The sequence below is a fragment of the Anser brachyrhynchus genome (assembly GCF_964034855.1).
Source record: "Anser brachyrhynchus genome assembly, chromosome: 15".
In the NCBI taxonomy this organism is placed as follows: domain Eukaryota; kingdom Metazoa; phylum Chordata; class Aves; order Anseriformes; family Anatidae; genus Anser; species Anser brachyrhynchus.
In genome coordinates this window covers 525,780-540,434 of record NC_137733.1, presented here as the reverse complement: position 1 = coordinate 540,434, position 14,655 = coordinate 525,780, and the positions used below count along the sequence as shown (strand labels likewise).

The 14,655-nt window shown below is 38.6% G+C and overlaps 1 protein-coding gene across 2 annotated transcripts in view; it reads right to left on the bottom strand.

Annotated features, from left to right (window-relative positions):
• Positions 1 to 14,655, bottom strand: part of TXNDC11 (thioredoxin domain containing 11) — a 36,388-nt gene that overhangs the window by 18,024 nt on the left and 3,709 nt on the right. The window contains exons 2-6 of one of the 2 annotated variants that reach the window (XM_080556944.1): positions 13,493 to 13,567; positions 12,991 to 13,207; positions 12,195 to 12,292; positions 10,070 to 10,199; positions 2,029 to 2,122 (exon numbers count right to left, since the gene is read on the bottom strand). In XM_080556944.1, the coding sequence (XP_080413070.1) occupies positions 2,029 to 2,122; positions 10,070 to 10,199; positions 12,195 to 12,292; positions 12,991 to 13,207; positions 13,493 to 13,567 (614 nt within the window). The remainder of the gene's footprint in view (positions 1 to 2,028; positions 2,123 to 10,069; positions 10,200 to 12,194; positions 12,293 to 12,990; positions 13,208 to 13,492; positions 13,568 to 14,655) is intronic. The other variant, XM_080556945.1, reaches the window with a different exon arrangement.

Genomic DNA, 14,655 nt, shown 5'->3' with positions numbered 1-14,655 from the left:
TTTCTCTTCTGCACTCAAGATACAGAGAACGTTAACCTGCACTGTCCAATTCCTTGATTTGCTTATTAAATACAAAACCTGGTATCACAGATGCATCTTGCCATGTTAAAGCATCTCGAAATCCCAAGATGAGATATACGTATAAACAAAAGGTAAGAACATTAACTGATACATATGATGTATATTATTTGCAGCAAATATGCATCATTTAAATACCTATTTTAATATTTCTAGATTTATAAAAGTGCAGGCAGGGCAGAACGCTTCTCACATTTATATTGTAAAGAACTATCCCAACACAAAAATGGGGAAATTAAAAAAAAATATAGATTAGGCTTTATATCATACACCAAGTCAGTGGCAAAGTAAAAATCAGAAGAATGGTATCAATTTACTTCATTTGCTGACAGAAATATCCTTAAAATGGGCTAATCTTAACTTTAAGAAAGTTGCATCCAGAATTTATGACAAAAGAATTGCTACGGTAAAATTAATGTTCTTAAGATAATATTAAGATAACAAGTATCATAAACTTCTTAAGGAAGTTTGAATTTCTGTGAAATCCCCATTAGAAGAGAAACTAGCAGCTTTCTGCTTATTTTAAATAGTTTTGATGAACAATGTACAGCTGTGTCACTACTGACTCATTCAAGACCATTTATTTTCAAAAATCTGTAAGCAATCAGGGTCTGCAAGTACGTTCAGTGAAGTTTAAAAATGGGATTTGTGAAAAGGAAAAGCACATTAAGAATAGTGCACGTTACAATACCACATTATGACCTGATTAAAGAGCACCACAGCACATTAAAATTTTTCTTTTTTAAGTAGTATTTTGATTTAATGGAATGTGGCTTGGTAATTTACAGAAAACCTCAGAACAGATTCCTCTCTGAGAGCAGTGCATCATGAAGATATTCTTCTGAACATAGACAACAAATTCTCACTAACCTGAGTTGAAAAATAGCACTTAGAAGAGCAAAGTAACCCAGAAATGCATTCAGCTCTCCAGTGTCATGAAAGAATAATAGCTACTAATAAAAGCATATAAAATCTATGCCTGGAATTTACCATCAGCAGAACAAATGTGTTTGTATACTTACTGTACAGAGATATTACTAACTGCATGATGCTGGTGATTAGTAAGTAGATGACAGAAAAAAAATAGAAGTGCTGCTGCCTGTTACCAGCTACCCAGATTTTACAAAAGAAATGGTCCACTGCAGTCTCTGATGCATCAAAACCCACAAGTTCATCAGATGGAAATACTCAAAGGCTGGCTAAGCATACTGACACACATGGAAGGCATTACTCCTCCATTATGAATTGCCAGTCTGCCGTTTGTAGTGGCTTTTAAAACCACTGCTGCAGTGGGAAATTGATTCTCTATAATTTTATTTCAAATAAATGTATTCAGAATAACAGAGCTGAGTGATCTATATTGGGTTATTAATTAGCTAAATGGGTATAATAAGCCTGTTCCTCACAGCCTTTTAGTCAAGCTCGCATAGTTTTTAGGAGCACCTTACACCTTTGTATAGAAGATTTAGTGCACAATACTGATGTTTTAAGAAACACTTATGTTAGCCCAAAATAAAACCTCTAAGAGTTATGAAAACTACACATATTTTATTAAGTGCACTTATTTTCTGTACATATGCACTCACCCTTCTGAACCTGCCATTTCAGTTGTTGCACAAGATGCTCGAAGTCAAATTAGTTAAGTGCTAGTCTGATTATATCGATGCATCTGTTACAGCTACACCTTTAGTTTTTTGAAAAAAGTGTATCTTAACATATCCTTGAATAACAGTCTGTCATATACTTTAATTCCATGATGGCCGATCACAAAACATACAATACAGCTTTAATGTAAGCCATCTTTATATAGTAATAAAAGATAGTTTCATAATTAGATCAACACTCAAAAGGGACTAAATTTCAAGTCATAAAATATTGTAAAGAAGTACTGAAGTCCATATGCATAAATTGTTCGCAGATGCCTTATATTTTTGAAGATGAAGCTTTTACCTTTCTTTAATGAATGTAAAGCTGATGTAAAGAAGGTTAAATAACCAGGAGGCTGAGGCGAAGCATTGAACTCAAAATATCCTATAACTCCAGGCTGAAAGAATAAAAATTAGAGTTAGCCAATCTGTTTTCAAGTACACATATAAGGGAAATTGCAATTAGTTACCTACAGTAAAACATGACATTATAAAAAGACAACAAACCAATACTTACTGAAAAACAGTCATTTTATGCTGTAAGAAAATTTTAACTTCAAAAAATTGTTTGGAAATCAGTTCTAAAGTTGTCGTTCAAATGCTACGTATCACGAGAGAGGGGTTTTATGACTATAGAGGAATGAGTTTCAAGCTGCATATTTGCCATGTTAGCTATTAAAGTTCTCTAAAAACAATTAATATTTGCTTTGAAATTAATTTGAGAGTCATAAGAATCATAATCATCATAAAGACTTTTCTCAGAATTGAAATATGAAATATGATTTTTCAAACTATCAAGAACTTAACATTTTAATCATTTACTATGTTGCATGTAATTAGCAATTACATGAATTTACACTTTTTTTGAGTGAATACTTGAACTGCTGAGCCAACTTAACATCCTATCATTAAGTTATCAGTCACAGTAAATTCTTTCATTATGTTGTTCATGAGATATAGAGAACAGCTGCACAAAAACAGAGACCCATATCCCACCTGCATATCCATAAATAAGAACAGATCTTCAAATTGCCAGACAATTCAAAATTCTCATCTCTAAATAGGCCTCATGTCTTTGTCAGGTACCAAGCCTGAATGGCATACGATTAAATTCAGGAAGAGAATCTAGGAGAAGCTGACGTGGAACAGACAGAAGAATAGACTCCTGCTCCAGAATTTCAAATAAGTTTTTGTTTTAATAGATTATATTCTGCAAAACTTAACACTTATTATTAATCACTTTTTTTTTTTTTTACTCACCACTCAAATTGATCTAATAGACTTTCAGGACTCAATGGGATTTGGTTATTCTGTGTTATTTGTTTCCCAGTTCCACCAGTGCATGTAGAGAAAGCATTTGATGCACAGAGCAAGAGCAGAGGTATCAATGTGGAACAAACGATTCTAGACTCACTGATCACCCATTTCTGTGGCAAAAGCCTTCCCACCTATATATTTTATTTGATATTTCATAGGATGCTTTAATTATTTATTTAACTTTTACATATAAAAATTTAGTTTTAAAACATGGACATACGTTTTGCCTATTACTGCTATTAGTAATATTATCTTGGGATATTTCACCAATAAAAACATCTCCCATTCCAACTACTGACCTGTTCTTTCAGGCAGGAATTGTCCTGTCAGAAAGTGAATGTTAAACACAAGACCCTTGCTCATAAAGATTCCTTATGAAGTACCCCAAGACAATTATCAACAATAAAAATGAGGTAGAACAATTAGGTAAATTTACCCAATAACAGTTGTCAAGAAGAAAATAAAAATATAAAAGTAGAAAAAATACAGCAATATAACAGCATTCATTGTAATTACTTTGTTTTTTAAAAAATCTTTCCTAATATCAAATTAAGTAAAAAAAAAATCTCATAAAAACTTTTAAAGCCTTCGAGTAAACAAAAATAAGGGGGCAGATAACTATTAAAGATTCATAGCTTCCTATTTCCTAGGACCATTTTTCAATTCCGTTACTCTAAGAAGCAAACCTATGGCACCACCCAATGAATGAAAGAGAAGTCAAAATTGACAAAATGTGAAAGGGGCAGATCTAGAAACATTTATAAAACTATTTTAAATGGTGAGGCTCTGATTCTGACTGCTAGCTCTGTTATCCACGGAGGCTTAAGATTTGTAAGCACTGCCTGAAGAATGTGCTGCCACAAGTCATTTTTATAAAACGTTTCTTCAATAAAAATAAACTATACAGGGAGAATATATGCCTTATGTAGGTAACTCATGCTATGTGCCTAATCAGTAACCTGTTTAACTAATGGCCTTTTAATGATCATCCAGTGACAGTGGGATAGTGTCGATAAGTTTCAAAATTGAAAACTCATTAATATCATCTCCTAAATGAAGCTCATATATGAGAATACAGAATCATTAATTGTAGTGCAGCCTACTTCTTGATGGGTCTCTGGTTGGATTGTGTCTATTTCAGACTTGTGCTGACATGCAATTCCTGCCTCAGCTTATCTGTGAACGCAGTAAAGAACACAGGAAGAGGCAAAGAAAAATGTCATCTTTGGAGGGACAGAAGAACCCATACTACAAGTTCTATACTGTAGAAATGCAAAGAAACAGTTGTATTGACTGCTATTAGATGAATGAACTTGGTAAAAGCTTGTTCATTTCCTAATGATGTTAGTGATATTATGTAGCCAGGACAGAAAGCAAATGGTCACCTCATCATTTAACATCAGCACCACACACAAGAGCAAAGTCAAATCCATGTCTGGGTCAGACCCAACATGGTGGTTAACGCTCAGGAAGCATTTCTACACACACGGAGCACAGAAGCAAGCTGACACCAAGCTAAGACACACCAGCTACCTCCCAGAGAGGCAGCCTCTTTCCCTCTCTCTCCCCATGCCAGAAAGCGACATGCTCCCTGAGCACGTTTAATTCTCACAGCTCAGTGAAGCTTTCTGTCCAACTGCAAAAGCAACAAGGTTTCTTCCTCTGTGCCTCAGAAGGAAGTGGCCATTTCTAGTAGCTGGGTTAGTCAGATGAGGAATTAGACATGCCAGTTTGGATTCAAATGAAGCCACCACATCTCTGCAGCTAATAAAACACAAGGAGTCTGAGTACATGTTCTAACAGGCACCTGCAATGATGGTAGGAACCCCAAATCTTTCTCCTGATGTAACTTAAACCTTCCCATACATTCCACAACTGTAAGCACTTTCCAAATGGGATGTTTTTCTTTTACTCTCAAAAACCTATTTCTAATTTTTATCCGATTTTAATTGTGCACTAGTATCATCCCACAAACAATAAAAAAAACTAATCAACATCAGAAAATGCAGAATCTCAACTTTCAAGTCAACATTTTTCATAGTGTTTCAGCGCCCTCTTGTGTCATCAACACGTTCATCGCTTGATTGGGGAACAGACACACCATAAAAATGACACCACTTGCTCTTTTTTTTTTAGCTGGATTGTGTTCATCAACATTTCTTAGAAATAAAAATATGCTAATTAAAAATTGAATACAAGATAAACTGCTAGATTGCAGTATCTCTTGATACGCTTTAACTTACAAAAAATGATGTAAATGCTTAATTTGATACCTTCACAGGCCTTTCTAGTTCAAGCATGTTAACATGAGTAATGGATTTCAGCACCTGACTGAGCGTGGGTAGAGCTCCTGATTTGCCTTGCTAGACCATTTTTCTGTCAAAAACTGACCACTGGAATTTGAGCACATGATTAAAGCATAAAAAGCTTTACAGATTAAATGGAAAAGGACAATCCCAGGCTTGAAGTCCCAGCTATCAGTAAATTGACAGTCAATAATAAAGTGCCCTTGGAAACAAGATAAGCACAGCAACACGTTAGCATGGAAACACATGCTGAGCAGACCTCCTACTCAACATGACACTTTGCGTATGAATCACTCACCTACTAACAACTTATCAACTTATTGTGTACTCCAAATTCTACATAGTGCTATCCTTGGACAGAAAATATAGGAGACCTTACTACCAGTAGGTCTTAAAAAGCAGATATGGCAGAAGTAGAATGAAACAGCCAAGAACAGGCACTGGTTCAGTGCAGTCAGGATCAGCTTCAAAAGCATCCTTTTTGCACCAGGGCCGGGGCAATCCTGGACGTGAGTACAGACTGGGAGAGGAACTCACCGAGAGCAGCCCTGCAGAGGACTTGGGGGTTCTGGTGGATGAAAAGCTCGACATGAGCCAGCAGTGCGTGCTTGCAGCCCAGAAGGGCAACTGCATCCTGGGCTGCATCAACAGAGGACTGGCCAGCAGGTCAAGGGAGGGGACTGTCCCCCTCTGTTCTGCCCTGGTGAGGTCCCACCTGGAGTCCTGCGACCAGATTTGGGGCTCCCAGCACAAGCAAGATGTGGGGCTGTTAGAGCAGGTTCAGAGGAGGGCCACAAAGATGATCAAGGGGCTGGAGCACCTCTCCTGCAAAGAGACGCTGATGGAGCTGGGGCTGTTCAGCCTGAAGAGAAGACTCCAGGGGGACCTCATTGCAGCTTTTCGATACCTAAAAGGGGCTTATGAAAAAAGAGGGAGAGCAACTTATTGCTCGGTCAGATAATGACAGGACAAGGAGGAATGGTTTTAAACTAAAAGAGAGGACAGTTAAATCAAATGGTAGGAAGAAATTCTTCACTCAGAGGGTGGTAAAGCCCTGACCTAGGCTGCCCAGAGAAGCTGTGGGTGCCCCATCCCTGGAGGTGTTCAAGGCCAGGCTGGATGGGGCCCTGGGCACCCTGATGCAGTGGGAGGTGTCCCTGCCCATGGCAGATGGGGGGAACTGGGTGGGTTTTAAGGTCCCTTCCAACCCAACCCATTCTATGATTGACATAAGTTTTCAAGTGAAAAGTAAATATCCCTAACCTAAGTCTGCAGGACCTATTTTCTAGCAGAACACACGATTGAAGATTAGATACTAATGACAAATCTTTCAGAAACTATTGTGAACTCCAAATTAGCTTTTCAATGAAGAAATAACAAAGAAGAGATCAAGCAGCAGAGACTGATCAGAACGTCCCAATGATCTACTTACAGTCCCCCGTCCTTTCCCTTCTGCTGAAAACTAACCCTTTTTATATACAAAATATCAAACTCAAAGCAAGACAGTAGCCAAGAAAATAGGCTCTCAAAATAGCAATTAGTTCATGTCATGCATGCATTTCCTGTAATCTAGTCAGATTCCTCTGACTTTCTCACTTTTTAAACACAGGAATTACCTCCTGGGTTGTATCTTCTCCTACAAAAGGTATGAAGTTCTTCAACTTGCTTGGAAACCATTAGAAAATATTCACATTTCTAACTGTTTAAAATAATGAAACAAAATGTCTATTTCTGTTTTAAAATATATTTTTCCTTTGTGCCTAGGTTCCTTTTTCCACCCATCTTCCTACACAATTCTCTATTTCTTAGTCTTCTCTGTATCCCAGCTGCTGCTCATTAAGCACTCGCTCTTCTCATTGTGCTCAGTGGACTTGCGCTAGCATGTGTCTTGTTGTACTGGGTCTGGCTGGGATGTTAACTTTCCCTGCAGCAGCCCATACAGTGCTGTGCTCTGCACTTGTAGCTAGAGCAGCACTGGTATCACACCAGTGTTGTGTCTGCTGCTGAGCAGTGCTGGCACAGCATCAGGACTCTCTCTAACCCTCCTAGGGGGTGGGCAAAAAAGTGAGAAAGAAACATCACCAGGGCAGCTGACCTAAACCAAACAAAGGGATATTCCATACCATATGATGTCACACAGCAATAAAAGGTGGAAAAAGGAAGCAGAGGGGAGGGGTGGGCTCTTGTTGCGAAAACGTCTGTCCTCCTGAACACCGGCTACATGCGTTGAGGCCCTGCTTCAAGGACGTGGTCAAGCATCGCTCATTTGTGGGAAGTAGAGAGTAATTTCTTTCCTCTGCACTTCCACACAGCCTTTACTTGTTTTGTTTTTTCCCTTTCCCCCTCCCTTTTCCCCTTTCCCTTTTTTCCCTTTAGTTAAATTGTTTAATTAATAATAATCCTTCCTTAATAATTATTTTTCCCCTTTAATTAAATTATCCTTATCTCAACCTGTGAGTTGTTCTTTCCTTTACTTCTTCCCCTCCTCTTCTAAGGAGGGGGAGCAAGAGAGCGGTTGTGGTGGAGTTCAGCTGCCTAGCATGTTAAAACCACCACACTTGTTCCCTGAACGGATCTTACAAACACAGCAGGCACCCCATGCAGTATCCCCTTCCCCCCCTTTGGCTTAACTTTAGAGAGGCAAGACACTGGGTACCTAGGGCCACCAGCTGGGGAATAACCTCAGCCTTAAATAAATGCAGGGCATCAAAACAGTTCAGAAAACTCACAGTTCTTTCAAGGAAAAAGAACAAATAAATACTGAATGTAGAGACTGGGAACTTGGAGCCACAGAATTAAAGCACAGGAAGCAAGGAAGTTTGAACATAGCCTGTAAATACAAATAGACGTTCAATTGTTAAGCAGTATTTCAGAAAAAAAAAAAGTTTCCCACCATAGATTTCTTGTATTTTAGTCTTTTCCAGTGGAAGCGCACATCCTACTATAAAGCAAATTTCAGCTTGCCAGCACTATGCTTATTAGCTGCCCTTTGCAGACTACCAAGAATAATTCAGAGAACACAGCCTCAGTTCCCAAAACCCAAGCATGGCTGTTTTCAAAGGACGTAGAAAACCAGTAACGAAGCTTTAGACTGGCAAACTGAAGCACAGGAAGGACAACAGAACTGCTTGCAATCACAGAAAGCATCAGCAGCAGATGCAGAGACAGAACTCACTACTCCTGACTCCAAGTCTGTTGTGGTTTAACCCGGCCGGCAGCTAAACACCACACAGCCGTTCGCTCACCCTCCCCCCTCCCTCTCTGGGACGGGGGAGAGAAACAGGAAAGTGAAGCCTGTGAGTTGAGATAAAGACAGTTTATTAAGACAGGAAAATAATAATAACAATAATAATAGTATTAATAATAATAATGTGTAAGAAACAAGTGATGCACAATGCAATTGCTCACCACCCATTGACCGATGCCCAGCCTATCCCCGAGCAGCCGGCCCCCCACCCCGGCCAGCCACCCCTATATATTGTTTAGCATGACGTCAGATGGTATGGAATACCCCTTTGGCCAGTTTGGGTCAGCTGTCCTGGGTCTGTCCCCTCCCAGCTCCTGCTGCACCCCTAGCCTGCTCGCTGGCAGGACAGAGCGAGAAGCTGAAAAGTCCTTGGCTTGGTGCAAGGACTGCTCTGCAACAATTAAAACATCAGCATGTTATCATTGCTTTTCTCATCCTAATCCAAAACATAGCACCCTACCAGCTACTAGGAGGAAAATTAACTCTGTCCTAACTGAAACTCGGACAAAGTCCCTGCTGAAACACCGGCAAACGAAACCCATGAGTAGCTCTAGCTGGATGAACTAAACAATAAAGAGCACAGCACCTACCCATGGTAACTGCAAGCGTGTACCCCCTTTTGCCATGGCAGCTCTCACCTAACAGCACACACGCACTCCATCCTGCGGCAGAACAGGCATTAACTCAAAGAGGAACTGGGCTTCATTCTGAAACACTGGAAAGCCCCTTGTGTGCTGGCCACTACTACAGAATCACTTGGTCCTGTAGGTCTTCCATTCTGCCCCAGTAGCTGGGAGTTCAGTAACATTACAGTATTTCCCACTGTGCACTACAGGAATGAACGGTTACAAAGGGATTACCAATGGCTCTGATCTAAGTGCATTTTGTCCACTTGGAAGTTATTAACCCACTAGTACTGTTACCCATTGTGACACCTCTGAACACAAAAAATGAAAATTAATTAAACACGGGGCACCAGTGGATTGAGATCACGAAGTAAGAGCATACAAAGAGGTTAGAAGCCATTATTTTAACCGATTTCACATTTGTTTTTACTTTACAGACTTATCTTATTAGAAAGGTTTAATACTCCTTTAAAAAACAAAACAATTATTACATATTTCTCAGATGTTTTTCCAACAGACTGCAAGATTTTTTGGGAAAAGATTTCTTCCATTTTTCTTGTTCATGTGTTTATTTATTTTTTTCTCATGAGGTAACAATTATGATTCTTGCCTCTGTGTACTAAAGTACTGGAAATTAACAGCATCACTAAATTATGGTAAGCACTCCGCAGGGAACTAGCATTATGAATTTGTCGTTTCATGTATTTATGATTTCAACAAAATTTACATGGCACTGATTTCAAGATTCTGGAAAGAAACTAGTACTTTGGAGCAGATCAAATTTAATCGTAAAACAAGTCAAATTCTTTCTGAACCACCGCAGTAAAGCTAGAGAAGAGAGACAAGTACCTCATAATTTGAGAGGAAATCTAGTAATTTTGATCGAGACGAGATGTAGAGTAGTGGTGTCATCACCCGGCGAACAAACTTTTCAATATAAACAGCACTCATAGGGCCTTTGTATTCAATTGGTCCAAAACTAGTACCAAAAAAAATAATAAAGCATTAAGACTTAAATTAACAATAGAAAGAGTCCCTGCTGGGAGTGGCAGAGAGAGGAGTTACACAAACAGCATGCTCAGCCTCTTGGGAACTGCCCCCAATTATCAGTGGCTTCTGTAACTGATAGACAGGCTGTGTTACACAACAGTGTTACTGAAGTACAGCTTACAATCCTCAGCTGAAATTGCAGTGACTACCAGTAGGCGTGATGCGTTGGTGGGGAAAAAGGGATGAGGACCACTTCTGAGTCCCATTGCAGAAGCTGGTAAAAGCCAGGAATGACTTAGGTAATCATAGACATCTTTCTGCTTTTTCCAAGTAAATACATGTCACTTAAAAATACAGATCTGAAAAAATGCTACTATTTTCACTTTAATTTTTACATCTTTAGACTAGCTCAAACAGTATCAACCTGAAAAGGTGCAAGATCTCTTTACAGAGACATTTACAAGTATCCCTCAGTAAGGCATGGACAAAGCCCGTCACACTGCTGAAAGACAGACTGAGTGAGTCTACAGCTTCCCCCCAGCCACCCATGACCAGCCCACACCACATCAGGTGGTCCTAAAACAGGGGGGCCTTGGGGCTATGGCCTCCAGAGCTCCTCCATCACTTTGAAAGCCTGCATCTGATTTGCCATCATTAGGTTGGACAAAGCATCGCAGACTAAAAAGAAATCAAACATAAAAGCACGAGGAATTAGTCCATTCCCCTTGAGCAATTTAATGTGATGCTTTTTTTTTTTAAATATAGTTTATACACATACACACAAAAAAACTCAAACCTGCACTGAGATACTTACGTGCAAATGTTTTGGAATGGTCTTCTAAAGCCTGCTAGATTAAGCTATATCCTACGATGTTTTATTACAAATCTTTGCCTTAATAGCAACATGCACCTCTTCAACATGTCACATGCACCATACACAATGTCAGAGGTTTAACACCTCAGACATGAGGGGCACAATGCCCTCTGGGGGATTTATGAGGCTATCAATATGAATTTACTTCTCATTTTGTTGCACCTCTGCTTAGGTATTACCAATCATTTACTGACAGGATTCAGGTGTACCCATCTAACATGTTGTTATTTCAAGATAAAGTTATTTTAACTCAAGAAATGTCCAAATAAGATTCTGGACAAACGTAACTATTTGTTTCTCTGTTGCTAGCAGTGTTTGTTTGTTTCTTTGTTTGCTTGTTTTTACAGTTCAAATTATGTTAGTACCAGTCAAAGTCCAGCTGACAAAGATAAGGATTGCTTCTCCTCAATTTGCAAATCCCCAAACCAAACAAAATCAGCCTCTGTAATGGAAGAGAGCTGCAGTGCAAGACTCGGGTGCACAAGCAAAAATGTGAGAAACTACACAGCATCTAACTCTATTGTACCTAGCATTAGAAAAGCGTTTTCTGCTCCACACACACACAAAAAAAAACGGCTAATACATAAAAATACTAGAAAAATAAAAGTGAGATATATAGAATACTGTAGGATGGTATCTCAACATTTAGAGAATAAAAAAATGAGTGTGAAATTCAAATTTAGAACACCTTCAGTATACAGTTCCATTTAAACATACACCTACATTCCACTACCTTCAACAGCCCTTAAATACATAATTGGTTGCTGCTAAACATTGGGACCAGATAATATAATCCACCTACAGAGCAAGCAGAAATCTAAAGTAAAAATATAAATCTGATTTTTTTGGAGAGAGAATATCCAGGAGATGTGTGCGCACTACAAATTTTCCTGAACGACGAAGAACTGAGCAGCATGTCATTTAACTGACATTTACAGCCCTTCTCAACACCTAAATAGCATGTACAATGAGCTTCACCCAGAATCTCCTCCACTTCAGCTGTTTATTGTAACTGTAGATGCAGCACCTTGAAAACGCAACATTTTATAAAATACCTCTGTTTTGCAAAGTACCAATAAAAAAGCCAGACTGTATATATGAAACTCTTACCTCCGGTGGTATAAGTGTATCACAGGAAAATAAAAGAAATGCTTCTGCTTCCTACATTTCCCCTGGTTCCACCAGCAATTAATGGCCACAAACAGCACCTGCAAAGCAGATAAAAATTCACAGCTAGCAAAGTACATTACTGTGACTTTCTTTATCTAGCATGTTTTTTCCAATCCGTTCCATCTGCTATTTTTAAATGACTTTTCAAGGGAGTATTCCATATCTGTTCCTCTTAATTCTATCATCCAAGTTGTTTTTTTTTCTTTTGTTGGTCAGTTCTTTGTAATAGCGATCTGTTATGGTCACTTTTATTTCTAGTTTTTAAGCTTCCTAACCTAAATCCTCCAAACTTACTAACTTTGTCATAACCCGTATTGATAACTTATTCTGCATAAAGGAGCTCAACAAGTGGAGGTTTCGGACAGCTGTATCTGTGTTCAGAGGTAACTAACTGACAGACAGCAATGCAAGGGCTGCAAGGCCTTTTATAATTACTGTTGTCTCCAGTGATAGTGGAACTGGAGGCAAACTCCCTGTAGTTTGTGTCTGAAGGCACACAAACAAATCCAGAAACTTTTAAGAAGAAGCTTGCAGGGTTCCCCATCCAGAAGCAGAAATAACACAGGTTTTCTCCATTTATTCTAACACTCTGTATGTAAAGATGACTAGCTGAGTTACTCAAAGATACGGACATTCAGGTCTTACTGGTCCCCATGGGTTGACAGAAATTAGCTCTTTAATCTCTAAACAGAGGCTATCCGGTCCCATTTAAGATTCGCATCTTCTCTAGAGTTACCTGGTCTGACAACCTGCTGGCCACATGTTCTATTTCTTCTCTTGCTGCAACAGACTGCCCACACCACGGCGCATAGAAGAAATACAACGCGATTTCTGAATCCTGACGAAGGTGATCTGCATAGTCTAGTTGTCCCCGGAAAAGATCAATGACTGGAGATCTCGTGGAGAAGAAATTCACGGGAAGCTGTGCTGGCATTGTTACGTCTTTTGCTCGGCTGTGGGAAGGAAGTTAAGAGGGCTCACTGAGACTGTACAACAGGAGTTTAAAAAAGTGTGCCCAAAGCCCTCATTCACATTAGTTAATGTCATGCGATGACAAAACTTTAAGAATTGATGCAAAATGACTACAATTATCTGAGTTAGTTTCAAGAAATACCGTAAAATCTAATGATTACCCTTATTAACAAGCTTCAGAAAGTCACGCTGTCATAACATGCACTAAGTTTATGGGTGTGTTAGCTCACACTCTTATTGCTGGTTTCTACAGATCGTAAAATTACCAGGAAGAGTGATTTCTTTGGATTTCTTCCCTGGCCTCATCCTCTTTTAACACTTGTACTTTAGGTAACAGCACCCTGATAAGAGAAGAGACACTGGTCATAAAGTTTTGTGATGTTTGTATGAACAGAGACTATTACTGTGCTTATGCTTTGAAGTATTTTATGCTTCTTTTGTACTGTATTATGAAAAAATATTTGTTTTACTAATGACTTTTAGCATTATATAAATGTGTATTAGTTTACTTCACTGATGTCAGTGATTAGAGCAGGGACCACAAACTCTGTTCACGGCATGTTTCCTCTTCAGCAAAAAGAACTTACCAATAAGTGGTTTAAAGACTATACAATGTAAGATTTTCATAGACCACGTTCCTTAAGAGAAACAAGTTTGACCAATAATACCAAGAGCATAAACTAAGTGCTCAGGGAACTGCTTTCTATCAAATCTAGAATCAACCATTCCAAAATTCAGCATTTCCAACGTGTTCAGAAGTGTTTAGTGGTATAAACTGCCTTAGACACAAGTGTATGATTGTATTATTTTTGATATCTTCTTAGTTCTCTTAAACTACCTATATTTACACTACAGCAAGTTAGATTAAAAACTGGACTACATCACTGTACTGATCAATTTTGCCATAGTTTCTCCTTGACAGGAAGTTTTAGGAAAGATTATGCATTTCTTTGCCTTGTATCACAACAAAAAGCTGAACATAAAAATCTTTTTATTTTTACCTCTTTTGATTCTTTTCAGGTTAGAATGTTAGTAACCAATAAATTATTGAGCCCTGAGCACTGTTACATTCATACGTTAAGCAACCTCTTAGTAACACTGCTACATTTTCAAATCTTACAATCGTCCTGGTTGGTACCTGTGTTTTAACAAAACAGATTCACAAAACCAACAGCTCCTCTCTCATTTCCAGGTTATTTAGCAGATAATTAAAGCTTAACACTTAGAAGTTTCTAAAAGTCATGGAAGTTCTTAATTCAAACATAAGAGGCAGTTTTCATATCAAATCCAGACTTTTTAAAATACAAACTGGTTCCTCATGTACACAATTCATTAATTCCACTACTCACAAACCAATCTGTTTTCACGCAGATGGCCAAAAATCTCATTTGTCCCATGGACTTCTATCTTTGGTCCTTCTTGTCTCCCC